Below are 27,718 nucleotides of genomic sequence, written 5' to 3'. Positions count from 1 at the left end.
TCACTATAGTCACATCTAAGTAAAAGACGCTGACTTAAATTACCTCTACTTATTTTTTATTTGTATATAATAAAAATCAATAAGCATTTTACACTTTCGAAAGACAAAAGTGAAACCTAGTAATCAAAATTTTAAATAAAAAAAATTATAATTAAGTATAAATTAAAACACAAAGAATAATTTCTAAATTACCTTTTTAAAAATATTTTAAGAAAAAGATAATACATAAATCTAAAATAGAATTCAAAAAAAAAAATTGCAAAATATCTTCTCTTCTTGTTTTTCATTTGTCATTTTTATTATTTAATTTAATTCTCTATTTAAAAAAAAAAGTAAAAATAAGGAAAAAAAAAAAATGATTTCTTACATCATAAGGCATAATGTCATAATTTCATTGGTACACACTCACCAACACTTTTGACCAAACTTCCACAAAGAAAAAATCCAAAAACCTTTTACTTCTCTTCTTCCAAACCCAACACACATTTCTCCAAACATAGTCTCTCTCTTAAGTCTCCGGTCGTTGCTCGTTTCCGTCGTCTACTTTAACCAACCCTCCTCTCTCTCCCTCACATTCCACGAAACGTGAACACCGAAACGCGTCCATTTTTTTTAAAAATTTATACCCTTTCTCTCTCTCTCTCCCAAAATTCTGATCATTTTTACAACCATCTAATCGAAACGTTTCTCCTTTTTCCCCCGTTTCTTCGCGAGATCGGCAACTGTAATTCAAATTCAAAAACAGAAAAAAAAAAACGTTTCTGTTATTTATTTTTTTTTTCTTCAATGTTTCGGTTTTGAACCTGAAAAATCAGAGAGATCTAACAGAAAAAACTGAAAATGGCGAGGACTAGTAGATCGTCTGTGAGCAAATGGAGGTACTGTCAGCCGTCGTATTATCTAAAACGACCTCAACGCTTGGCTTTGTTGTTCATAGCTTTCGTTTGTTGCTCTCTCTTCGTTTGGGATCGTCAAACTTTGACCAGAGAGCACGAGGTAATCACTAAATTTCCCAATCCAATTTTGTATGTGAATTTAGTGAAATTTGCGATCTGTTTTTTGATATTGTTTGATTTCTGATACGAAGGAATTGAAGTGTTTTTTGGTTTCAAAATTAGGTTTTTATTTTTATTTTTTTATAATTTTGGGAAATTGGGGTTGTTTAGGACTTGATTGGAAAAGTTTGAAACAAGATTGACTTTAGTTTTTAGGAAAGATGGTAGCTTTGGTACCCGAATTGGCATGAATTTGCAGAGTGAAACATGTTTGTCTTTCAATTTTTTATATGATGGGTTATGTGGTTTAGGAACACTCTGTGTGATTGTAGATTACTTGTTAAGTTAAAATGGGAACTTTTTATAATGTTGGATTATGCTTTATGGTGGTGAAATTGAATGTTGGGTTGTTAGGAAGCGGCGAGTTTGTAAAATGAGTAGAGTTGAAATGAGAATTTAAGATGGATAAGTGGAAGTAAAAGGAAAGATATGATGACCTTACCCTCCATCCCTTTATTATGGGAGGAGGAAGTACCGGTTGAGCGATTGTTCATTGGTACGAGAAAGGATATAATTTGCAATAAAGATAGGGGTGGTTCCTATTGATGAAAAGATGAGGGAGATTAATTGAGATGGTTTGGTAATTTGCAGAGGAGAGCAATTAATGCATTAGTGAGGAAGAGTGAGTTGATTTTAGTCGAGGGAATGAAAAAAGGTTGAGGAAGACCTATAATATTAGTAGATGTTTTTTTTATTAAAAAAGCCTGTTAATTAAGGAGGAGGTAACTGATAGTATGGCTTTGAAAAAAAAAAAGAAAAAGAAAGGTGGAAGAGAATACTTTTGGTTGACCATTGACCCTAATTTGTCAGCTGAGGACCCATAGTGGATTCCCAAATTTTGGGACTAAGACTTGGTTATTGTTATTGTTGGAGTGGGTTATGAAACTAACATTTTAGGGTGAAAATATCAGGAAAGAAGGGTTCTTTTGGTGGTTTAAAAAATATTGCAGCAGTGCTATGTCGTATTAGAGAGGAAAAGAGAAAATAAAAAGAAAATGATGTCATTACAGGAATTAGAGTTATGGTCAGAAACTTCCCTTAGTCGTAGAATTGCACCAGACGATTCCCAAAGAGAGCTCTGTGGCTGCTGATTTTTTTCCTAATTCATAATTTTCTCGATGAATTGTAAGGGTTATCTTCATATAATAGGCTTCTACTGCTCTTGGTTCTAATATGAATTAAAAAAAAGGTCATTCCTAATGCACAAAGCTCCCACTTTTGCGAGGTCTGGGAGAGGTCAAGGCAGGTAGCCTTACGGTTACCCCACAATTTTTGAAGAGGCTTATTCCTGAACTTGAACCCATGACCTGTTGCTTTTGGTGGAAGGCACTAGCCACCACACCAAGGCTCTTGGTTCTAATATGAGTTACACTTCATTATTTTGGGGGGGGGGGGGGAGGGAAATGTTAGGGCAGTTAAAGTTTTGGATAGTTTTTTTTTTCTTCAAAAAGTTGATTATACAAACAGTTTATTTTCTTTCATGTGAGTTTTGTTGTAGAAAAGCTGAATTGTATGGCAGACTTTTAGGCTGAGTGTTGTTTCTTTTCTTGCCTCCATGTAACAGGCTTCTTTCTAATTTGCAGGTAGAAGTTTCCAAGTTAACTGAAGAATTGACCACTTTGCGGAGTTTGGTAAGAGATTAAGAATTCTTATCCCTAGGCTTATGGTCAAGCTTTAACTCCTTTAATTTGGCCTGTAGTTACTGTTAATGAAGGTTCTATTTGCTTTGTTGCCTATAATAATTAATAAGTAATGCCCAAATTGTGGAGTGTTAGCTTGACCTGAATTAACTTTAGTTTTCTACTCTACTAGGCGACCTACCAGCATCTGTTTGATAATGTTCTTCAAGTAGAAGTTGTATGGTTGCAAAATAGCCAAGTAGCTTTTTTCTAATGTTTATTTTTATAATGGCCTATTGTTCCTTGGTTAAAAATTCAAATTGGTGAAGAACATGTTGGCTGTGCTGTGCATAGAAAACGTAAGGTGGCATGGCATAGCTTTTAGTATGTAGTAACTTTTTATCCTTTTTTAAAATGCTAGAGATTTGTACTAAGAGGAAACTTTACTTTCAGTTAGAAGATATAAAGAATGCTCATGGTGATGCACTTGGGAAGATTGAGCTCCCCAAGAAAGAGGTTCCGGAAGATCCAATAGAAATTGAGCGAAGACAGAAAGTAAAAGAAGCCATGCTTCATGCATGGAGTTCATACGAGCAGTATGCGTGGGGCCAAGATGAACTTCAGGTACTCTGAACGTTTTTCAGTATGTTATCTATTCCACTCGTGAATGCTTTCTCTAGTTTTGAATTTTGCATCCAGTAACATATGAAGCAGTGTTACTTGGGTCTTTATCCCTTTTAGACTTCTTGTGCAGCAAGTTTTTGCTTTGTTTGAGATTCTGTAATGAGTCCTTTAGGTATTTGGTTGCTCTGAAGGTATGGGTTGTGGGAGTTAAATGAGACCCATAGTTTGAATTTGAACTTTGCATATCCTTATTAACCATCCTGTAACTGATTTAAAAAAAGTGATTAGCCAATAGGTCTGATCTTTATGGTGCCATGAAAATCATTCAGCGGATGAGGCTATTCATTTTTCCTTTCTTTCCTTGAGCTATGCTTTTCTGTTTTTCCTGACCTTCAATGGGTAATCTGTGTCTGGAATTTATCCTATCAGCACCTGGTCAGTGTAGTGTATAAAACATATGTTTATAGGCTCTTAAACCAATAAAGTATCTGTCAACAATAAGATTCAGAATCAATCAAGTACTAGCGTCCAACTTGAATCACCATCATACCTGTGAATGTACTATTTGCTTCCTACTGAGTTAGTCTTCATATCATTCCTAATACACCATATTTATTTTCCTATTCTTGCTCAACAATCCTTTTTTGTTTGGGGGGGGGTGGGGGGATAAAATGGAGCATTGAGGCCTGACTAATTACAATTTAGAGGAAACCGCGGTGATTCACAGATTAGAGATACCTTGAAGGCTGAAAGTGCGAGTTTGATGGAATTCTTTTGACTTTCCCTACTATTTACGTGTCATTTTATTTTATGCTTTCATGCGCTCAACATTAACAACTAATTTTATCATTTTGTTACCAGCCACAGTCAAAGAATGGTGTCAATAGCTTTGGTGGTCTTGGAGCAACTCTAATAGACTCACTTGATACATTGTATATCATGGGTCTTGAGGAGCAGTTCCAGAAAGCTAGGGAGTAAGTTTAACCTTCAATTTTTGTTATTCTCATGGACCCTAGTTTACATTCCTATTATATCATACTCCATTTTTCTTGGCAGGTGGATTGCAAATTCATTGGATTTTAACAAGGATTATGAGGCTAGCGTTTTTGAGACAACCATAAGGTTGCGTTATAAGGTTTATGTAGTTGAATATAAAAATTTTTGTTTTCCTGTTGACATGAAAAGTTATGGGGCTATATGACTTTTTGTGGGTTTAAAAGCAACTTAGGGTGAGAGTCAGCTGTATTGCATCTGCTGAATCATGTCTATTTTCCTGGAATTCAGAGTTGTTGGTGGACTTCTTAGTGCATATGATCTTTCAAATGACCAAGTTTTCCTCGACAAGGCTAAGGATATTGCTGATAGATTACTTCCTGCATGGGATACACCTTCTGGGATCCCTTATAACATAATTAACCTGGCACATGGAAGGCCACACAACCCTGGATGGACGGGGGTAAGTTGTTATTTTTCTTCATGTAGGCCATACCGTGAGTTGGTCTCAGACCCAGGACAGGTTTATCTCCCAACCTCTCAAACTGAGGTCACTTGTGAAGCTAGGCAATTACCTTTGGACCTAATTGTAATTGCCAGCTTCAGGGAATATTTTTTCTGAATCTACTGCTTTAATAATTTTTTAAGCATTAAAAATTTGTTTAGCTGTTGCTTTATCATCATATGATGGTTATTTAGGGCTTGTTTAGATTATATTATTTAAAGCTTTTCTTTTTCTAGGTACAAATTTACTTTTTCTCAACTTATTTTTTAAGCCCAAAAAGCCAATGAAAATAAGCTCTCCCAAATGAGCACACTGATTGATGAATTGTATAATCTTTGGCTCTTCCCTTGGACAATATCTCAAGAATCTGCCTTAGTTTAAGTCTGAATTTTTCATATGCATAAATAATCTATCAAACATGTTGAAGTAGTGTCTTGTAATTGGTTAAATTATTTTTATTTATTTGATGATATAATTTTCTGGTTCCTAGGGGGAAAGTATCCTTGCAGATTCTGGCACTGAGCAGCTGGAGTTTATTGCTCTATCTCAGAGGACAGGAGACCCAAAGTATCAGCAGAAGGTAGTTAATCATGTTTATATGCACATGATTTTTTTTTTTTGGGGTGGGGTTGGTGACATGTGCATGTGATGGAATGTAGTGTTTGCTGTTTTATTGGACTTTGGCCCCCATTCGTAAAGGGTGGGGTTTGCGTAGGTCCAAGTCTTACAAAACCAAAGATATTGTTTTATGTTCAGTTTCTATTTGTATCAAAGGTCCAAGTCTTGTGAAAATTTTCAATCATAAAGTTCCTTTGTAGGCACAAAGAGCCTGACTATTATGCAAAGCATATTCAGTTAAGGAGCTATTCTAGGGGTGGCACACTTCCAAGTTCCAATATGGTTCTGATAAAGGAACTTTTCTAGGCGTTGATATGCTGACAGTGAATTGAATGGCTTGCATATTTTCAGGTGGAGAATGTTATAGCACAGATTAATAGAACTTTTCCTGATGATGGCTTGCTTCCTATATATATTAGTCCACAAAGAGGAACATCACAATACTCTACCATAACCTTTGGTGCTATGGGTGACAGGTATTCATCATATTGAAATTTTGATGTGATTTATACTACCTTTCGTGAGTTTCAGATTTCATTTTTACTTAAGTCTAGGTCCCCAAAATGATTACCTTATATTTGTTACCTCAGTTATGTTGTGGTTAACGCAAAAAAATTGATTGCAGCTTTTATGAATACTTGCTCAAAGTTTGGATACAGGGGAATAAGACTCCTGCTGTGAAGCTTTATAGGTGAGAAGTCTTTGCCATTTCATCTATATTTATAAGGCTGCATTTTAATCACCCTAACTAACTAAATACCTTATGGGTTTATTTATTTTTATTTATTTTTAACATCATCTTGATTCAAAAGCTAAGAAAATCATATTTGCTTCGAAAAATAAGACTTTTCATGGAGCCAAACTCATTAATAGTTATAGTAGGCTTAGTAGCAGAAAGAAACTGTCATTTTTACTTGGATTCCAAGGAAAAAAATTTTCTTTTATATTTGACATGATTTTTATTTAATATGGTATGCGACTTATATTTGTCTTTCTGTTTTTCAAAATTTAGATTAAGCTGAATTTCCAGTTTAATATCATCAGCTTTCTTCCCCTTGAATTTCATCTTGATGTTAATAATTCTTGTGGAATCTTGGAAGCAGAGAAATGTGGGAGAAATCAATGAAAGGTCTATTAAGCTTGATTAGGAAAACAACACCATCATCTTTTACATATATCTGTGAGAAGAATGGGGATTCTCTGTCAGACAAGGTAAATTTACGTGTACAGTACCAGTAGTATCGCATTAGTGATTTATTATTTGATGTTTAATTTTTTTTTCTCCCTTTTATCTAATTTATGTGCAGATGGATGAATTAGCCTGCTTTGCTCCAGGAATGTTGGCTTTAGGATCATCTGGTTATGGTCCTGATGGCTCGCAAAAATTCTTATCACTTGCAGAAGAGGTATTCTTAATTCCTCAAAACTTTTGAATCATTTGTGATTGATCAAGGCCTTTTCCCCCTCAAAATTTAACATCAATTTTGGCCTGTTTATCATTTTTGGGAGAACTATAGTCAGGGAAATTGTGGAAGAAGAGAATCGATTGCGTTATGCCCTCAAATTGGAATTAAAGGCAGTCAAAAGCAAGTTGTTAACAAATGAGCTTTGTCAAGTTTCACATGAACAAACTCTTAACACCCATAGCGTATAGGCATGCCCAATAAGACTCAAACCACATGCAGACTGTGTAGGCTTTGAGATCATGTTGAACACCATTAATACCAAGAGCTTAAGCTATTAAGAAATTGACCTACAATGTGTGTCAAGCTCACATGCAAAGGCAGAAAATCTTAACAGTATTTTTTTGTATGCGTACGTGCATGCATGTGGTTTGTTTGGTTTTTGGTCCCTCAAATTTATGTATATTTATTATTGTATTGCATTTCTGGTCTCTAAAACATGGGTTTTTGTTTGATTTGCTCACTCAAATTTAAAAGCTTGAATTCACTAACTTAAATTTGTGAAGGGAACAATATTGGTCCTCCATTTATTTTCAGTCCATCTTGTTGCTTGGTGGCTAATGGCATGCTGAGTCAGCATTATTTTATCTCATGTGCTAATTCATTTAGTTGTGGCTGTCCAAAGCATCCTGGGACCCAACCAAATTGACATCTCACTTCCTTTTTATTTTTTCTTCTCGTCTCTCTTCATCTCTCTATCTTCTCTAGCAGCCATTATGGCCACAATCAAACACCCTAAAATTCAGATCAATCAAACTTCTTTAAAACTCTCTTTTACTCCTCTCTCTCTCTGTATTTTTTAAGCATTAGAAATCTGAGTCATCAAAATTGAGTCAATTTCTTTTAGAAACCAGGAAAGCCAAAATGCAAACCCATCTCTCTTTCATTCACTAAATAAACATGATGGTGAAGAGTTGGGCTTGGCAGAAGAAGTGGTTGAAGCGGCACATTTGATGGCTTGAGGATAGGGTACGAATGGGTTGGAAATTCTGATGGTGGTTTGAGAGTGATGATGGTTTTGGCTATGGCTGCTGGTAGTGGGTTTGTGCCAAAGGTGCGGGTCTTGGGGTTTTGATTCGAAGAAAGCACGATTTTGGCTTTATGGTAATGGCTGGTTAGGGAAAGGTGGTGGCAGTGAGGGGTTTGTGTGTGGTGGTTTGGAGGTGCTGATGATGGGTTCAATTGCAATTGGGCGATTTTAGACTGGTGGCTGAATGGGTGATTGGGTTTGATTGTGTGTGTGTGTGTGTGTTTTATTATTATTATTTTTTTGTAGTTTGCAATGTATGTGTGTGCAGTTTTTGTGTTTAATGTGTGGTGTGTGTGATTGTTGCAGTCAGTTGACTGAGGGTGAGGTTGGTTGGGTATGGTGGAGCTGGTTATGTGCTGTGGGGGATATTTTTGGTGAGTGGGAAGAAAAAAAGGGAAAAAACGAAAAAAAAGAAGTCTAAGCTCATATGACATGAAAAGGAAATCTGGAGGTCTTGGCTTAATTGACGTAGACTGGGTTTTGGAGCTTTTGGTTATAGGTTTGCTGGGTTTGTGATTGGGTGTTGCCATGGGATTATGGGAATGTTAGGTTCATGGGTCACAGCTTGGGTTGTGGAAATTGAGAGGGAGATTACTGATAGTGGAGGTTAGTGGTAATGGGATGAAACTAGGGTGGTTTATTTGTTTTGATTGGGTTCATCCACAATGTGAATTGGAGGAAGACGAAGTGGTGTCATGTGCTGAGTTTTGTAATTTTTGATAGCAAAAGTTCTTTGATGGAGGGAAATCATGCTGAACTGGTAGCTTGGTGGTGGCTTCCAATAAGTGCTGGTTTTTTCCCGGTTTTGAGAGAATGTGTATGACTGGACCAGTATAGATGCTGGTTGATGGTTGAACCGGCTGGTCCAGTCCAGTTTTTAAAACAATCCTTATAAGTGATTCTCTGCCATTAAAACCATATCGTCTATTAGACATTTTACACCAAATTCAAATTTGCGAGACGATATTGAACAGCTGACTATACATTAATGGAACTTTCATCTACGATAAATATTTCTTCCATATCATGATCTGGTTTTCTGATATTGCTATATATCTCAGATATTTTGCACTTCTCAGTTGTGGAAATGTAGCAAAAGTCCTACTGTCTTTTCATTCTTTTGATCAGTGATCAAGAAATCTTCTATGACTTTTGCATATTTCCACTTCAACTCATGCTTTTAGTTTTGTACTTTATTTATTTGTTGAGGACATATTCAGTCATTTGTTTCCCTGCTTTGAGCCTTTGGTCAAGAAGCGTCAGCATGGCTTTTAATCTAATACCTGTTTGGAGATTCCAAGAATCTAGAGTGCTCATGTGCTTTGATAAAGGGGCAAGAGATCAAGATGAGATACAATATAGTATTTTTAATTTCCTATCCTTTTTTGGGGGTGGGATGGTTGGTATTTCCTTGCACCATTGATCCCATTCTATCCACTATGTCATGCCTTGTACAGCTATCACTCTTTTGGCAGTTGACGAGATTCTATTATTTATTCTTTTGCAGCTTGCTTGGACCTGTTACAACTTCTATCAGTCAACACCAACAAAATTGGCCGGGGAGAATTATTTCTTTCATTTTGGGCAGGTGAGTTATCCCTATTCTTGTGATATACAATGTTTTTGTCTGTGTGTGTGTGTCTTACACTACATCCATAAATACCTGTTTTAGGACATGAATGTGGGCACATCATGGAACATTTTGAGACCCGAGACAGTTGAGTCACTCTTTTACCTCTGACGTTTAACTGGCAACAAGACATACCAAGAGTGGGGTTGGAATATTTTTCAAGCATTTGAAAAGAATTCCCGCATAGAGTCTGGATATGTTGGATTGAAAGAAGTAAGCACTCCTCAAATTCACGGCTCAACATTTGCATTTGTGCTCAACTTTTCTTATTCGTTTATTTCAGATTATTTTTTGATGAAAGCTTTGAAGTATTATCTTGGTCATTCTTTTGTTAAAGGGTGTAAGTTTACTATGGAATATTTTTTTTCTTGCCAATGAATAAAGGGTATTTGTTCAGTTCTTTCTAATATTGTCTCATATATTCTTTGATATGTTGAAAACTATGGTGTCATCCTCAGGACATATGTTCCTTGATTGTGTCTTGCTTACCAGCCCCCTTGAAAGAGCTTAAAACATTTGCACATAGAAGCACTGCTAGCAGTCTGTCACTTGATAAAAAAAGAAAAAGAAAAAAAAAATGCAGTTCATGGTGGCAAATTACCAGTGACATAAACTTTGGTGGAATCATTTGATCATTGTGTCAGTGCATGGTTGATAGTGAGCTGGAGAACTTGGAACTGTTTTATTTAATCTTATGTTCTCTTTAGTTGGTTTCTGTTCCTGAATTTTATTGGACTCACATAGATTACTCACAATATAGTGGACCATATCAATGCACCACTCTTACATTGTGGTTGAGTTTAAGAAAGTACTAGGTTATTACTGTTTTCTGGACCTAATGGACTAGAGACTTCTTGAGTTGACAGAAGTATAATTTTTTTTTAAAAAAATACTAAATATTGTTACCTCCAAAAAAAAAAAAAGGAGGGCATGTCATTTTCTCATGGGATATTTGATGAGTATGTGATTTTGATCACTTTGCATAATGTAGTTTTAAGACCCTGGTTTGTTTGTTTGTTTGTTTTTTTTTTTTTTTGTGGAGAAACGAGACCTTGGTTTGTGATGCTTTTCTTGTCCTTTTTTCCTAATTGATGTTTTAACCACAGTTTAGGGATGCTTTGTTGATTTCTTCAAACTAAATCTTGCTAAAAAGTAAAGTTTACTACTACTGCTAGAAAATTTGAAGTGATCTGTAAGAAGTGTAAATTTTCTATAAATGCTTTGACACGTATGTTATGATAACTATGTGGCTGCTCATTTACTATTGGCTGGTGTTCTTCTCAGGTTAATACTGGTGTCAAGGATAATATGATGCAAAGCTTCTTTCTTGCAGAAACTCTCAAATATCTGTATCTCCTTTTCTCACCCCCTTCAGTCATCTCATTAGATGAATGGGTTTTCAACACTGAAGCCCACCCTCTGAAAATTGTGGCCCGGAATGATGGGGGAATTGTTGGAAAATCAGATGGGAACAATATACTAATGACTAGATTTCGTGGCAGGAAAGAAGGTCGATCAGGATAATGATTAGGAATCATTAATAGTTTATTATTTTCGGTTGAACCCTTTCTGTAATTTTAGGCTCAAGGAGGTGAAAGAGCCGAAGGGTTCGATGCACTTGAAATTTGTTGTCAGCTATTCCTAATAAGGGTATAATGCAGCTCAACAAATTTCACGTGTAGGTTGAACTTGTACTCTACAGTAAGATATGCGGGTGCCCTTCTTTTACAATGATGGATTTGTAACATAGGAAATAGGTCATTCTCTACAGTTACAGTACTATTACCTGTTGTAGGAAAAATGGGTTTTTGCCCTAAAAGCCTTTTTGAGGGATAGCCATTTGTAATTTTAAGATATTTGGTTTTTTTTACCCTTTACATTTGGGAATCATTGTTGAATTTTAAGTTGTTGAGTGTTATTTACTCCGAGTTCAATAGCATTTTGTTAATCTCTGAGCATATCCTAGTGGGCAAAAATAGCTGCGTCGTATTGGGGATTAAGTTGGCTTTAGAGTTCTATTTTTTCCCAAAAACCCATAGAAATCGATACTAAACAATCAAATTGATCCATTGACTATTGGAACGAGTTCTTTAAACTCAAAAGCAAATTGAAGTAGACTCAAAATCCAAACAAAGAATCCATGGCTTTGATACTTGTTTATTGAAATAGAAAAAGCTATGATACCAATTCGTTGCTAGTATTGCTAATTATGGTGGGATTATACGAAATAGAAAGCAAAAAAAAAAAAACACATAATCACAGAAGAAACACAAATTTAGGTGGTTTAGTCTTAAGCCTACGTTCATGGATGGAATTGAGGAGAGATTCTCAGTAATAATATAAGATTAAGAAGGTGATAGAAGAGCTTTTTCCTACAAAAGCATATGTCGGTGAGATAACTCATATTTCTCCCAAGAAAGTTGTAACGTGTTGATGGCTCCCAAGAAAATTGTAACATGTTGATCGCGATAAAGTATCATGCATAATTGTTGCATGTGACATTCCTCTCATATGAAGATGATATGAGAGGGATGTTGTGGCATTGAGTGAAGACCCCAAATATATATAATATCGCAAAGACTTGTGGGATTCACCTCTACGTGTGGAGGCAATATCTTGTGCAATGGTTGTATGCACTCAATTTCCCATAATATGTGGAGTCTCGTAGGTGTGTTCTCACCAATTTTGAGACATCGGTTGAATGCAATCAATACATGAGATAATAAACTCAATGTGAGGGAAATGATACGTGCACTGGTTATATAAAATAGTAAGTCATTGCTAGGCCGTGCAATTGCGTGAAAGACCCCAAGTATATATAATACCCCAAAGGTGATAGCCAAGTCTGACGGCACTGGTGTGCAACACTAGAACCTTATTCAAGCCATATCTCAACATTTTAAATAGAAAAAGAAAAAATCAAATGCATCTTTACCTTTTGAAAATAATGCAAACGATTATATATAATTTCTCTTGCACTCTGGATTTCCTTTTGGGAAACATTATCATCTCCTCTAGCCCAATTTCTGCGGTTAGCTTATTAATTTGAGGTAAAATAAACAAGGTTACATTTGGTTATCATTGTTGAATTTTAAGTTGCTGATTGTCATTTACTCTTTGAGTTTGATTGCATTTTCGTTAGTCCCTGAGCATTTTGCTATAGTTCTCTCATATTTCCCAAAAAGGGCCCTTTCACAAAAGCGCATGGAACTAGGAAAAACTCGAATTTCTCTAAAGAAATGTCATGTCTTGAACTTTCTCCATCATTAGATAATATGTGTAAATGGGGGTGGTGAGTGAGAGAGATGTTGCTACAATGTTTACACAAAATAATAAATTGTTGCTAGTTTTATGGTTACACAAAGTGAATATGTCAAGAACACATGCTAGCTATCGACCTTGAACCATTGTCATAGTAACATTGTTAATAGAGAATATACTTTTTCTGCGTTGAGAAGACTCTGCATCTAAGGCAATCAACCTTTCAGTGAATGCTGGTTTCTTTGGATGAGGCATATCAACAATCTCACTTTTGAGCATAGAAACAACAACTGATACAGTCGGCCTATCTTTAGCAAATTCTTGAACACACAATAGCCCAACCTGTATGCATCTCAAAATCTCCATTTCAAAAAAGGGTTTAGATATCATCGGGTCTATTAATGCTACAGCGTTGTCTGAATTCCACAATTTCCATGCCTAGAGAAATGAAAACATAATTGAAATTGTTAGCTACAATACCAAAACTTCAAAGAACAAAAAGCAATGGAAGCTTTCAAAAAATGAGGCAATGAGATGACTTACAAGTCCTAAAAGGCTTAGGAACTCCTCATCATTATAAAAGCTAGTGTTTCTTTTTCCACTAACTATCTCTAGTAATAACACTCCAAAACTGAAGACATCTGATTTCTCTGAAAATTGCCCTTCTATTGCATATTCAGGGGACATATAGCCACTGAATTTCAACAATAAAACACATCCAAATCTTGTTATCTCAAATATTTGTATTACTATCAAATTGAATTAGGCAAACCAATGGTACTTACTAAGTTCCGACGACCCTTCTAGTATTTGCTTGGTCTTCATTACCTCGAAAAATCCTAGCCGTGCCAAAATCTGATATTTTTGGATTTAGCTCTTTATCCAACAAGATGTTACTTGCCTTTAGATCTCTATGAATAATTCTTAATCTTGAATCCCTATGAAGGTAGAGCAAACCTCGACCAATTCCTTCAATAATGTTAAAGCGCTTTCTCCAATCTAGCGGTTCATATTTGCATGGATCTAATGAATTTTATCCAAAGAAAGTGAGGATTAAGCTTAAAAGGTAAATGAACATGAAGACTGTTAAAGAAGTTCATATGGTGAAAGTAATTAGAAAGCTATGTTTCAAGTGAAATACCACAACGAAGTCATAGCATATTGAAAAAATTCCTATGAACAAAGAAAATATGTAAAATTCTTTTGTTTTAAGAAAGAATGTCAAAATTAACTAACCAAAGAGAAATGCATCCAGACTTTTGTTTGGCATGTATTCGTAGATCAACATCCTCTCTTCTCCTTCAACACAGCAGCCAAGGAGTCTAACAAGATTCCGATGTTGGAGTTTAGAAATTACCACAGCCTCATTCATAAATTCTTCGAACCCTTGTGTAGAGGTTCTAGAAAGTCTTTTTACAGCAATTTCTTGTCCATCTGTCAGTTTTCCCTATAAAAAAAAACCTCAAATTATTAACTATATATTCATAGTATTTGATAATAAGACTTTAGAAGAGCAGCCATTACCTTGTACACGGAACCAAATCCACCTTGACCAAGCTTGTTAGATAGATGGAAGTTGTTTGTTGCACTCGCCAGGTTCTCAAAACTGAATAGTGGTAGTTCCTGGACTTTAACTTGGTTCAGGTTGTCACTAGGAAAAATTTTATGTGCTTCCCCTCTGTTGAACAATAAGATCTCCTTTTCTTTCTTTTTCCTTGCTGATTTCCATTACAGTTGTGAGTAATCTCCAACATATAGCAAAATTTCCAAGTCCATTGTGTTATTTTGTCAGAGTGTTACCTTTATGTTTAGCTATCCACCTCCATAATAAGTAAGTGCAGATTGAAATCAAAACCGTTCCTATGATCATAGTGATTGTGACAATTTTTGTCATGTCTAGCTTTGTAACTGTAAATCAGAAAAAACTTATTACACTAATTCAAACAAAATAGTTAACTAAATATGTTTAGTTTTCCTCTCTTTTTTGGTCCAATAGATTGTATTTTACGAGGATTTCATTAGCTTGGGGAGCTGAGGTGTTATGGGGGTTGGGTTGAAGTGGAAAGATAAAAAAACTCACCAAGATCTGAATAGGCAAGACGAATGTAAAGATCAGCTCCGGCGCTAGAGAATTTCTGTGCGTCAATTAAGCTTCCAGTCCATGACATACAACCAATGCCAGTATAATATGCATAAGCTATACAAGAACAATTCTCTAAACACCGCTGTCCGCAATCAGCTTCCAGAGCTTGTGACCAATCTGCAAAGTCTGGCACTTTCATCATATTCAGTTTCAAAAATTCATCCATTTTGCTGCCTTCACTGCCAGTGTTCACCCTCTCACACTGCAACTGTGTCCTCCTAACGCATCCACTTGTCCAATTTCCTCTATTCCATTCTTTTGTGTTCTTTGGCTCAAACCCCTGTAAACAGCTGCAAATTGGTGTATTCTGAGAATCACAGCTTCCAAATGCCCCACACTTACCATAAAAATCACAATCAGACTGCAAACCTAACGAGACCTCCCAATCGCCCTTCTCATAATTCCAAGATCTTTGCTCTATATTTCCATGCGAATTGAGTGCAAAATGTAACAAAGAATCATTCACATAAGAAAAACTCAAGGAAAATGTTCCTTCATGATCATCAATAAAAGTAAATCCGTCCAGAAATTCATAATCCATAGTTGGTATTCCAATGAAGACCCGATTGTTCCATGGACCACTGCGCCAATGAGGGCTACCATTTTTCCAAAGGAATGCTTGAGGAAGATTAAGAGGTTGAATATTGGCAGAGAAGCTTCCAATGGATGGATCAGAAGGGCTTTGCCATGATGTCAGTTGCACTTTGTTACCTGTTCTTACGTTGGTACTAATTTTCATATTGGGCAACAGTGTATGACAAGGAAGTTGGAAACTCTGCCATATGATTGTCCCTGTAGTTTTTTCTTGCAGTAAAAGGTTCCCCGAATCCAAAAGCTGGGCACTCGAATTGGCAACAGAATTTGTAACATTTGATGACCAAAGAATCTCCTCTTTTCCATCTAGTACTACAAGATTGCCATCCTCAGATATAGTAAGAACCCCAGAAGAATCATTGAGCGGTGTCTCTCTGTTAGCTACCCATACGACAGTGAATACAGAAATGTTGCCATACCATATTCCAATGTAGCGATTGGTAGAATTTACAGGGCTGAAGAATCCCAGTTTGAAAACACTCCCATTGGAGACTATGTTGCCAGGGTCTTTGATGGATTGAGAAGATGTGATGGTGTCTATAGCAACAACAAGGTTTAAACAAAAGCAACAAAGGACAAACAACAAATTTCTCTTGCTAAGAAGTCTCATAGCTTGATCAGACTTCAACCTACTAAGGGTGTGAGAATGCAGGACAGGGGAGCCTTGTTCTTCTATTGGTAGTTTTGATAATTCTGCCCGCCTCCTTGGTTGATAATTCTGCCCGCCTCCTTTGTTGAACTAGATCGACCATTTTGACTGCGAATTCTCTAGATGGGCCAAACTGAGAGAGAGACAGAGATGGGACAATACGGCAACAGTGGGTTTGAAAATGGGGCTAGAGCAGGTAGCACGTGATCAGCTAGTTTTTTGATAGCAAAAGTTCTTTGATGGAGGGAAATCATGCTGATGTGGTAGCTTGATGGTAGCTTCCAATAAGTGATGGTTTTTTCCTGGTTTTGAGAGAATGTGTATGACTGGACCAGTATAGATGCTGGTTGATGGTTGAACCGGCTGGTCCAGTCCAGTTTTTAGAACAATCCTTATAAGTGATTCTCTGCCATTAAAACCATATTGTCTATTAGACATTTTACTCCAAATTCAAATTTACAAGAAGATATTGAACAACTGACTATACATAAATGGAACTTTCATCTGCAATAAAAATATCTTCCATCTCATGATCTGGTTTTCTGATATTGCTTTATGTCTCAGATATTTTGCACTTCTCAGTTGTGGAAATGTAGCAAAAGTCCTACTCTCTTTTCATTCTTTTGATCAGTGAACAAGAAATCTTCTATGACTTCTGCATATTTCCACTTCAACTCATGCTTTTAGTTTTGTACTTTATTTATTTGTTGAGGGCATATTTCAATCATTTGTTTCCCTGCTTTGAGCCTTTGGTCAAGAAGCGTCAGCATGGCTTTTATTCTAATACTTGTTTGGAGATTCCAAGAATCTAGAGCGCTCATGTGCTTTGATAAAGGGGCTAGAGATCAAGATGAGATACAATATAGTATTTTTAATTTCTTATCCTTTTTTGGCGGAGGGGAGGGGGATGGTTGGTATTTCCTTGCACCGTTGATCCCATTCATTCCACTATGTCATGCCTTGTACAGCTATCACTCTTTTGGCAGTTGACTAGATTCTATTATTTCTTTTTTTGCAGCTTGCTTGGACTTGCTACAACTTCTATCAGTCAAACACCAACAAAATTGGCCGGGGAGAATTATTTCTTTCATTTTGGGCAGGTGAGTTATCCCTATTCTTGTGATAAACAATGTTTTTGTCTGTGTGTGTGTGTGTGTTACACTACATCCATAAATACCTGTTTTAGGACATGTATGTGGGCACATCATGGAACATTTTGAGACCCGAGATAGTTGAGTCACTCTTTTACCTCTGACGTTTAACTGGCAACAAGACATACCAAGAGTGGGGTTGGAATATATTTCAAGCATTTGAAAAGAATTCCCGCATAGAGTCTGGATATGTTGGATTGAAAGAAGTAAGCACTCCTCAAATTCACGGCTCAACATTTGCATTTGTGCTCGAGTTTTCTTATTCATTCCTTTCAGATTATTTTTTGATGAAAAAGCTTTTAAGTATTATCTTGGCCATTCTTTTGTTAAAGGGTCAAAGTTTACTATGGAATATTTTTTCTTACCAATGAATAAAGGGTCTTTGTTCTGTTCTTTCTAATATTGTCTCATAGATTCTTTGATATGTTGAAAACTACGGTGTTATCCTCAGGACGTATGTTCTTTGATTGTGTTCTTGCTTACCAGCCCCCTTGAAAGAGCTTAAAACATTTGCACATAGAAGCACTGCTAGTAGTCTGTCACTCGTTAAAAAAAGAAAAATGAAGAGAAAAATGCAGTTCATGGTGGCAAATTACCAGTGACATAAACTTGGTGGAATCATTTGATCATTGTGTCAGCGCATGGTTGATAGTGAGCTGGAGAAGTTGGAACTGTTTAATTTAATCTTATGTTCCTTTTAGTTGGTTTCCGTTCCTAAATTTTAATGGACTCACATAGATTACTCACAATATAGTGGACCATATCCGTGCACCACTTACATTGTGGTTGAGTTTAAGAAAGTACCAGGTTATTACTGTTTTCTGGACCTAATGGACTTGAGACTTTCAGTTGACAGAAGTATAATTTAAAAAAAATAAAAAATACTGTCACCTCCAAAAAAAAAGAAAAAGAAGAGGGCATGTCATTTTCTCATGGGATATTTGATGAGTATGTGATTTTGATCACTTTGCATAATGTAGTTTTAAGACCTTGGTTGTGATGCCTTTCTTTTCCTTTTTTCCTAGTTGATGTTTTAACCACAATTTAGGCTGCCAGTTAATTTTTAGTTGATGCTTTGTTGATTTCTTCAAACTAAATCTTGCCAAAAAGTAAAGTTTGCTGCTACTTCTAGAAAATTTGAAGTGTTCTGTAAGAAGCGTACATAATCTATATTATTAATAAAAGTTGAAGCGTAGTATTTAATGTTGTTGCGCTCACATTGAGCCACGCCAGCGTTCACGTCATTATTTTTTTCTTCTTTCTATTTTCTTATAATTATTTTTAATATTTTTTTTATAGGTCTGGTTCATGTGTGCCCTTAAGGCACACATTAACAAATCTATTATTGGAAAAGTTTTATTTGGAATTGAAAAAGTTGTCAAATCTTTTTTAATTTTCGATAAACTTTTTCCAAAATTGGTTAATGTGTGCCCTTAGGGCACACATTAGTAAAATCTTTTTTTATTTCATATTTACATTTCTCCAACATTTCTTCCACCCTTATCTTTTCATCTCTCCAATACTTCTCCAACATTTCTTCTTCCCTCACCTTCTCATCTCCCTACTACCCTCTACATTAATATCATTCTTTATCTTTCCCTTCATCTTTCTCTATTTTTGTCTCTTTTTATTCACACTCTTTTATTATAAATTTGTCACTATCTATTTCATTCTATGCATAGTTTTCCCTTAGAAAAAAAAAAGGTTCTCTTTCTATCTCTTTCTCTCTCTCACATGCAATTTTTGGGTGAATTTTTATTTTTCTTGCAACTTCGCTTTAGGTTGATAAGTTTTTATATTCTTTTATTGGTGAAAGGCTTTCTAGGAGTCACCACTCTTCGTCCTAATCGCCAAAACACGCTTGATGTATCTACTTTAGGTTAATGCGATTCAGTTTTGTTTTTTTCTGATTGTTGTGTTTTTTTTTTCTTTTTCTCTTTGATTGTTAAATGTTATCATATTTCGTTATAAATGATTAAATATAGCATATAAAAATATAATATTATTCTACTACATAGCATGATTTGGATAATTTAATTTGGTAGTTATTGTAATTTGATAGCATGATTTTTATAGTGCTCAATTTAGATGTTAAACTATGAGACTTAAATCATTTTTGTTTATTTTTTAATCATTTGTGGTGGACAAAATACTCTTAATAATTTTATCTTTCACAATTTTATTTTAATTATTATTATTATTATTATTATTATTATTATTATTATTATTATTTTATAAAAATGCATATATAGAAATTTAATTCTTAGATTTTACTAATAATTGTTCATTTGATAATCTATTTTGGGTGGATGAAATTACAATTTCTACAAAGAAAATAATCTTAGTAGATTATAAACAACAAGTTGTTTTTCTAATCGGTCCAATTAATCATAGTTAAGTTTTATTAATTTTTTTAGTTACTTTTTTCAGTGTTTTGGATTGTAGGCAGAAAAAATAAGTTTGAGAAAGTTTGTTTAAAACTAAAAGAATAATTTCAGAATTTTACATTCTTTTTAATGATTCACAAAATGTTATAAATAACTTTTATTAAAAAATAAATATTTTTGTTAACTTTCCTTTTGAATTTTTGAGAAAAATTGTTTTTTTTTTTCATTTTAGTAGAACAAAAATTATTAAATTTATGATTTATGATTGTTCCTATATTACATTTATGATTATTCTTATAATAATAAAAAATTTAATTACAAAATACAGTACTCTTTATTAAATTAGTTTAAATTATATAAAAAAATTTAATAAAATTACCATAAAAGTAATTATCATATACAACGTGCAGGTTCGCGGCTAGTTTTCTATAAATGCTTTGAAAAGTATGTTATGATAACTATGTGGCTGCTCATTTACTATTGGCTGGTGTTCTTCTCAGGTTAATACTGGTGTCAAGGATAACATGATGCAAAGCTTGTTTCTTGCAGAAACTCTCAAATATTTGTATCTCCTTTTCTCACCCCCTTCAGTCATCTCATTAGATGAATGGGTTTTCAACATTGAAGCTCACCCTCTGAAAATTGTGGCCCGGAATGATGGGGGTATTGTTGGAAAATCAAATGGGAACAATATACTAATGACTAGATTTCGTGGCAGGAAAGAAGGTCGATCAGGCTAATTATTAGTAATCATTAATAGTTTATTATTTTCGGTTGAACCCTTTTTGTACTTTCAGGCTCAAGGAGGTGAAAGAGCCAAAGGGTTCGATGCACTTGAAATTTGATGTCAGCTATTCCTAATAAGGGTATAATGTAGCTCAACAAATTTCACGCGTAGGTTGAACTTGTACTCTACAGTAAGATATGCGGGTGCCTTTCTTTTACAATGATGGATTTGTAACATAGGAAATAGGTTATTCTCTACAGTTACATACTATTATCTGTTGTAGGAAAAAGGGGTTTTTGCCCTAAAAGCCTTTTTGATGGATAGCCATTTGTAATTTTAAGATATTTGGTTTTTTATTATTATTTCTTACACTTTACATTTGGGAATCATTGTTGAATTTTAAGTTGCTGAGTGTTATTTACTCCGAGTTCAATAGCATTTTTATTAATCTCTGAGCATATCCTATTGTCAAAAATAGCTGTGTCGTATAAGGGGATTAAGGTAGCTTTAGAGTTCTCTTATTTCCCTAAAACCCATAGAAATCGATACTAGACAATTAAATTGATCTAGTGACTATTGGAACAACGAGTTCTTTAAACTCAAAAGCAAATTGAAGTGGACTCAAAATCCAAACAAAGAATCCATGGCTTTGATACTTGTTTGTTGAAATAGCAAAAGTTATTGTACCAATTTGTTGTTAGTATTGCTAATTATGATGGGATTATACGAAATAGAAAGGAAAAAAAAAAAAAAAAAACACACACACACACACAGAATCACAGAAGAAACACGAATTTAGGTGGTTTAGTCTTAAGCCTACGTTCTTGGATGGAATTGAGGAGAGATTCTCACTAATAATATAAGATTACGAAGGTGATACAAGGGCTTTTTCCCACAAAAGCATACGTTGGTGAGATAACTCGTATTTCTCCCAAGAAAATTGTAACATATTGATGGCAATAAAGTATCATGCTTAATTGTTGCATGTAACATTCCTCTTATATGGAGACGATGTGAGAGGGATGTTGTGGCATCGAGTGAAGACCCCAAATATATACAATATCGCAAAGACTTTTGGGATTCATCTCTTTGTGAGGAGGCAATATCTTGTGCAATGGTTGTATGCAATCAATGTCTCATAATATGTGGAGTCTTGTAGGTGTGTTCTCACCAATTTTGAGACATCGGTTGAATGCAATCAATACATGAGATAATAAACTTAATGTGAGAGAAATATTACGTGCATTGGTTACATAAAATAGTAAGTCATTGCTAGGCCATGCAATTGCGTGAAAGACCCCAAGTATATATAATACCCCAAAGGTGATAGCCAAGTCTGACGGCACTGGTGTGCAACACTAGAACCTTATTCAAGCCATATCTCAACATTTTAAAAAGGAAAAAAAAATCAAATGCATCTTTACCTTTTGAAAATAATGCAAACGATTATATATAATTTCTCTTGCAATTTGGATTTCCTTTTGGGAAACATTATCATCTCCTCTAGTCCATTTTCTGTGGTTAGCTTATTGATTTGAGGTAAATAAACAAGGTTACATTTGGGTATCATTGTTGAATTTTAAGTTGCTGATTGTTATTTACTCTCTGAGTTTGATAGCATTTTTGTTAGTCTCTGAGCAATTTGCTATTGTTCTCTCATATTTCCCAAAAAGGGCCCTCTCACAAAAGCGCATGGGACTAGGAAAAACTCGAATTTCTCTAAAGAAATGTCATGTCTTGAACTTTCTCGATCATTAGATAACATGTGTAAATGGGGGTGCTGTGTGAGAGAGATGTTGCTACAATGTTTACACAAAATAATAAATTGTTGCTAGTTTTATGGTTACACAAAGTGAATATGTCAAGAACACATGCTAGCTATCGACCTTGAACCATTGTCACAGTAACATTGTTAACAGATAATGTACTTTTTCTACATTGAGAAGACTCTGCATTTAAGGCAATCAACCTTTCAGTGAATGCTGGTTTCTTTGGACGAGGTATATCAACAATCTCACTTTTAAGCATAGAAACAACAATTGATATAGTCGGCCTATCTTTAGCAAATTCTTGAACACACAATAGCCCAACCTGTATGCATCTCAAAATCTCCATTTCAAAAAAGGGTTCAGATATCATCGGGTCTATTAATGCTACAGTGTTGTTTGAATTCCACAATTTCCATGCCTAGAGAAATGAAAACATGATTGAAATTGTTAGCTCCAATACCAAAACTTCAAAGAACAAAAAGCAATGGAAGCTTTCAAAAAATGAGGCAATGAGATGACTTACAAGTCCTAAAAGGCTTAGGAACTCCTCATCATTATAAAAACCAGTGTTTTTTTTTCCACTAACTATCTCTAGTAATAACACTCCAAAACTAAAGACATCTGATTTCTCTGAAAATCGTCCTTCTATTGCATATTCAGGGGACATATAACCACTGAACTTCAACAATAAAACACATCCAAATCTTGTTATCTCAAATATTTGTATTAATAACAAATTGAATTAGGCAAACCAATGGTACTTACTAAGTTCCGATGACCCTTCTAGTATTTGCTTGGTCTTCATTACCTCGAAAAATCCTAGCCGTACCAAAATCTGATATTTTTGGATTTAGCTCTTTATCCAACAAGATGTTACTTGCCTTTAGATCTCTATGAATAATTCTTAATCTTGAATCCCTATGAAGGTAGAGCAAACCTCGACCAATTCCTTCAATAATATTAAAGCGCTTTCTCCAGTCTAGCGGTTCATATTTGCATGGATCTAATGAATTTTATCCAAAGAAAGTGAGGATTAAGCTTAAAAGGTAAATGAACATGAAGACTGTTAAAGAAGTTCATATGGTGAAAGTAATTAGAAAGCTATGTTTCAAGTGAAATACCACAACAAAGTCATAGCATACTGACAATATTCCTATGGACAAAGAAAATATGTAAAATTCTTTTGTATTAAGAAAGAATGTAAAAATTAACTAACCAAAGAGAAATGCATCCAGACTTTTGTTTGGCATGTATTCGTAGATCAACATCCTCTCTTCTCCTTCAACACAGCAGCCAAGGAGGCTAACAAGATTCCGATGTTGGAGTTTAGAAATTACCACAGCCTCATTCATAAATTCTTCGAAACCTTGTGCAGAGGTTCTAGAAAGTCTTTTTACAGCAATTTCTTGTCCATCTGTCAGTTTTCCCTATAAAAAAAAACCCTCAAATTATTAACTATATACTCATAGTATTTGATAATAAAACTTTAGAAGAGCAACCATTACCTTGTACACGGAACCAAATCCACCTTGACCAAGCTTGTTAGATAGATGGAAGTTGTTTGTTGCACTCGCCAGCTTCTCAAAATTGAATAGTGGTAGTTCCTGGACTTTTACTTGGTTCAGGTTGTCACTAGGAAAAGTTTTATGTGCTTCCCCTTTGTTGAACAATAAGATCTCCTTTTGTTGCTTTTTCCTTGCTGATTTCCACTACAGTTGTGAGTAATCTCCAACATATAGCGAAATTTCCAAGTCCATTGTGTTATTTAGTCAGAGTGTTACCTTTGTGTTTAGCTATCCACCTCCACAATAAGTAGGTGCAGATTAAAATCGAAACCGTTCCTATGATCACAGTGATTGTGACAATTTTTTTCATGTCTTGCTTTGTAACTGTAAATCAGAAAAAACTTGTTACACTAGTTCAAACAAAATAGTTAACTAAATATGTTTTCTTTTCCTCTCTTTTTTGGTCCAATAGATTGTATTTTACGAGGATTTCAGTAGCTTGGGGAGCTGAGGTGTTATGGGGGTTGGCTTAAAGTGGAAAGATAAAAAAACTCACCAAGATCTGAATCGGCAAGACGAATGTAAAGATCAACTCCGGCGCTAGAGAATTTTTGTGTGTCAATTAAGCTTCCTGTCCATGACATACAACCAATGCCAGTATAATATGCATAAGCTATGCAAGAACAATTATCTAAACACTGCTGTCTGCAATCAGCTTCCAGAGCACGTGACCAATCTGCAAAGTCTGGCACTTTCATCATATTCAGTTTCAAAAATCCATCCATTTTGCTGCCTTCACTGCCAGTTTTCACCCTCTCACACTGCAACTGTGTCCTCCTAAAGCATCCACTTGTCCAATTTCCTCTATTCCATTCTTTTGTGTTCTTTGGCTCAAACCCCTGTAAACAGCTGCAAATTGGTGTATTCTGAGAATCACAGCTTCCAAATGCCCCACAATTACCATAAAAATCACACTCAGTCTGCAAAAATGACGTGACCTCCCAATCCTCCTTCTCATAATCCCAAAATCTTTGCTGTATATTTCCATGCGTATTGAGTGCAAAATGAAAAAAAAGATCAGTCACGTAAGTAAAACTCAAGGAAGATGTTCCTTCGGGATCATTAATAAGACTGAATCCGTCCTGAAATTGATAATCCGCAGTTGGTATTCCAATGAAGGCCCGTTTGTCCCATGGACCACTGCGCCAATACGGGCTACCATATTTCCAAATGAATGCTTGAGGAAGATTAAGAGGTTGAATATTGAGAGAGAAGCTTCCAATGGATGGATCAGAAGGGCTTTGCCACGATGTCAATTGCACTTTGTTACCTGTTCTTACGTCAGTACTAATTTTCATGCTGGGCAAGAGTGTATCGCAAGGAAGTTGGAAACTCTCCCATATGATTGTCCGTGTAGTTTTTTCTTGCAGTACAAGGTTCCCCGAATCCAAAAGCTGGGCACTGGAATTGGCAACAGAATTTGTAACATTTGATGACCAAAGAATCTCTTTTTTTCCATCTAGTACTACAAGATTGCCATCCTCAGATATAGTAAGAACCCCAGAAGAATCATTGAGCGGTGTCTCTCTGTTAGCTACCCATACGACAGTGAATACAGAAATGTTGCTATACCATATTCCAATGTAGCGATTGGTAGAATTTACAGGGCTGAAGAATCCCAGTTTGAAAGCACTCCCATTGGAGACTATGTTGCCAGGGTCTTTGATGGATTGAGAAGATGTGATGGTGTCTATTGCAACACCAAGGTTTAAAGAAAAGCAACAAAGGACATACAGCAAGTTTCTCTTGCTAAGAAGTCTCATAACTTGATCAGACTTCAACCTACTAAGGGTGTGTGAATGCAGGACAGTGGAGCCTTGTTCTTCTATTGGTAGTTTTGATAATTCTACCCGCCTCATTTTTCTCTAAAAAAAAAAAAAAAAAAAAAAAAACTTGTTATGTAATTACATTATATAAATAAGATGATCCCCTTTCAATATTTAAAAAAAATAAAAATAAATAATAAAAGTTAAGTCAATTCACCTCGGCAGTTCATCTTCCAGTATTTTGGTTCTCGATCAGCGGCTCACATTGCTTTCATAATTAAGGTTTCCCATGAATTTTGACAATATGAATATCCAGGGTATTGCTATTGCGTGTGTGTACAGTGTACTAGGTAGCTTTTTGACATTGATACTAAAATGGACGCAAGTCCGTAGAAATGTGCCCATTAAAATAATATCACAAAGAGTTATAATGAACTGAAAATGAAACCAAGTAACATTGTACATAAGCATGACTGATAGTTATGACGTCCTACCAAAATACTGTATATAATAATAATATATCTAATTGGCTAGTTAACCTTGTGCTTGATTTAAACATATTCTATAATTTTCTTGCTTGCATGAATCTAGTCTTGCTTTTCAAAATTTCAAACAAATTAGATATACATATGAATTTGTTTGATAGTGGAGAAAAGTATGTACTACCTAATCCACAAAAACCAAATTGACCGTATGAATGCAATGATAGTGGAGATCAATATTCGATAAACCATTTTGACTGCGAATTCTCTAGATGGGCCAAACTGAGAGAGAGAGAGAGAGAGATGGGACAATACAGCAACAGAGGGTTTGAAAATGGGGCTAGAGCAGGTAGCACGTGATCAGAAAAGTGGTGCATGGGAACGAGAAAGTCAGGCAGAAGGGTGTGAGAATGCAGGACAGGGGAGCCTTGCTCTTCTATTGGAAGTTTTACCTGCGGTAGAATAAAAAGGTTTATCTGTCGTTGTTAAGTGTAGAAGTTGCTATAACTGTAGAATATACTGCGGATCAGAAATAGAATTGGTCAGCTAGTCAACTGGCCATACGTCAAGAGCAAGACCAACTCAATATAATTTGAGGTTTAATAATGTGGTAACTTTTAGAGCAAGTCTACGGGTCCAAAACAATTCACAACTGTTATAGTTGACTTATATTTGTTACTAGGCTACTGAGTGAGGGACCTTATGGGCGCAGTGGCAATAAAGTATATATCCCAAATACTTTTGGAACTCACCCTTATGTGAGGAGGTAGTATCTTGTGTAATGGCTGAATGCAACCAATGTCTCACAACATGTGGGGTCTATATATTAGATAATATCAAACCTTATTTGAGAAGAATGTTACACAAAAGAATACATCATTTCTTGGCCTAGCCATTGTGTGAAAGACCACAAATATGCATCCAAAGGTGTTAGCCAAGTGTGACAGCACCAAGATTGTTGTCGCACAGAGAGTGCAGGAACAACTAACTGAAATAGAAATCAAATACAAAGAAGGATAGGAGTGACCAACATTCAGTATGATTTCCTGTGACACATCTAATGTGTAATACTTGGACCTTATTCAAGCCATATCTCAAAATTTTTAAAAGAAAAAAAAATCAAGTGCATCCTTACTTTTTGAAAATAATGCAAAGGATTTATATAATTTATTTTGCAAGCTATATTTCCTTTTGGGAATCATTCCCATCTCCTCTTGCTCAATTTTTGTGGTTAGCTTATTTGAGGTAAACAGACAAGGTTATTCCCCTCTTTTTCTTCGTTAAATATGCTTATTCAATATAAGGAATATGAATATATTTCTTGTCAAAAAATTATATATAATTTTCTTAAGTTGCCCTCATTTTAAAATAAAATAGAATTAAAAAAAAATTGTTTAGAAAATTATTGTCTGTCTATTTGTATGAGGAAGCGAACATGTTCTCTTTTTACTTTTTATTTTTGGTCTAAGTTTTACAGAGAAGATGCCACAATTTTCATTACAAAGGTTCAATGGTCCCACACCTCCACGCATTCTTATTCTTTTTATTTTTGTCTAGTTTCTGCCTTTGCCTACTCTTTACGTTTTGGATTGCCTAAGAAATTTATTTGGAATCATATACCTTTGCACCTATTTTTTTGTGCTTTCCTTTATGTACAAGTGGTGATTTGGTATTGATGCACTTTGAA

The 27,718-nt window shown here is 35.2% G+C and overlaps 3 protein-coding genes and 1 long non-coding RNA gene across 4 annotated transcripts; 2 read left to right on the top strand and 2 right to left on the bottom strand.

The window, feature by feature from the left end:
- The first annotated feature begins 457 nt into the window (after window positions 1-457).
- On the top strand, window positions 458-11,473 carry LOC142635978 (mannosyl-oligosaccharide 1,2-alpha-mannosidase MNS1). The gene is made up of 14 exons (XM_075810025.1): window positions 458-996; window positions 2,639-2,686; window positions 3,128-3,298; window positions 4,160-4,272; window positions 4,355-4,420; window positions 4,583-4,754; window positions 5,287-5,376; window positions 5,766-5,890; window positions 6,040-6,105; window positions 6,518-6,626; window positions 6,722-6,820; window positions 9,415-9,495; window positions 9,580-9,750; window positions 10,822-11,473. Exons 1-13 carry the CDS (start codon window positions 841-843, stop codon window positions 9,646-9,648), a joined length of 1,365 nt encoding a protein of 454 aa, XP_075666140.1. The 5' UTR covers window positions 458-840; the 3' UTR covers window positions 9,649-9,750; window positions 10,822-11,473.
- Window positions 11,474-12,803: 1,330 nt separating this feature from the next.
- LOC142634052 (G-type lectin S-receptor-like serine/threonine-protein kinase At1g11330) lies at window positions 12,804-16,246 on the bottom strand. Its single transcript, XM_075808324.1, has 7 exons — window positions 14,879-16,246; window positions 14,599-14,706; window positions 14,323-14,516; window positions 14,035-14,245; window positions 13,584-13,821; window positions 13,342-13,492; window positions 12,804-13,236 (listed from the first exon to the last, which is right to left on the bottom strand). The coding sequence occupies exons 1-7, from the start codon at window positions 16,143-16,145 to the stop codon at window positions 12,928-12,930; spliced, it is 2,478 nt and encodes an 825-aa protein (XP_075664439.1). The 5' UTR covers window positions 16,146-16,246; the 3' UTR covers window positions 12,804-12,927.
- Window positions 16,247-17,369: 1,123 nt separating this feature from the next.
- On the top strand, window positions 17,370-20,886 carry LOC142635977 (uncharacterized). Its single transcript, XR_012844223.1, has 2 exons — window positions 17,370-17,541; window positions 20,223-20,886. It is a non-coding gene; the product is annotated as an uncharacterized LOC142635977 (long non-coding RNA).
- Window positions 20,887-22,173: 1,287 nt separating this feature from the next.
- Window positions 22,174-25,896, bottom strand: LOC142633481 (G-type lectin S-receptor-like serine/threonine-protein kinase SD1-13). Its single transcript, XM_075807719.1, has 8 exons — window positions 25,767-25,896; window positions 24,280-25,648; window positions 24,000-24,107; window positions 23,724-23,917; window positions 23,435-23,645; window positions 22,984-23,221; window positions 22,742-22,892; window positions 22,174-22,636 (listed from the first exon to the last, which is right to left on the bottom strand). Exons 2-8 carry the CDS (start codon window positions 25,640-25,642, stop codon window positions 22,328-22,330), a joined length of 2,574 nt encoding a protein of 857 aa, XP_075663834.1. The 5' UTR covers window positions 25,643-25,648; window positions 25,767-25,896; the 3' UTR covers window positions 22,174-22,327.
- Window positions 25,897-27,718: the final 1,822 nt, after the last annotated feature.

This window comes from Castanea sativa, chromosome 5 (genome assembly GCF_040712315.1).
Source record: "Castanea sativa cultivar Marrone di Chiusa Pesio chromosome 5, ASM4071231v1".
Classification (NCBI taxonomy): Eukaryota; Viridiplantae; Streptophyta; class Magnoliopsida; order Fagales; family Fagaceae; genus Castanea; species Castanea sativa.
The sequence above is the reverse complement of the archived record's forward strand: the minus strand, read 5'-3'. Positions and strand labels throughout refer to the sequence as shown.

Excerpts from the sequence above, each read along its gene's own strand:
- LOC142635978 (XM_075810025.1), top strand. The coding sequence starts at position 841 with ATGGCGAGGACTAGTAGATCGTCTGTGAGCAAATGGAGGTACTGTCAG. Across the intron at positions 2,687-3,127 it reads TGACCACTTTGCGGAGTTTG|TTAGAAGATATAAAGAATGC; the intron begins GTAAGAGATTAA and ends CTTTACTTTCAG. Across the intron at positions 6,627-6,721 it reads GGGATTCTCTGTCAGACAAG|ATGGATGAATTAGCCTGCTT; the intron begins GTAAATTTACGT and ends ATTTATGTGCAG.
- LOC142634052 (XM_075808324.1), bottom strand. The coding sequence starts at position 16,145 with ATGAGACTTCTTAGCAAGAGAAATTTGTTGTTTGTCCTTTGTTGCTTT. Across the intron at positions 14,246-14,322 it reads GATTTGGTTCCGTGTACAAG|GGAAAACTGACAGATGGACA; the intron begins GTAATGGCTGCT and ends TTTTTTTTATAG. Across the intron at positions 13,493-13,583 it reads AGAAGGGTCGTCGGAACTTA|TGGCTATATGTCCCCTGAAT; the intron begins GTAAGTACCATT and ends GTTGAAATTCAG.
- LOC142633481 (XM_075807719.1), bottom strand. The coding sequence starts at position 25,642 with ATGAGGCGGGTAGAATTATCAAAACTACCAATAGAAGAACAAGGCTCC. Across the intron at positions 23,222-23,434 it reads TCTGGATGCATTTCTCTTTG|ATCCATGCAAATATGAACCG; the intron begins GTTAGTTAATTT and ends AAAATTCATTAG. Across the intron at positions 22,893-22,983 it reads AGAAGGGTCATCGGAACTTA|TGGTTATATGTCCCCTGAAT; the intron begins GTAAGTACCATT and ends GTTGAAGTTCAG.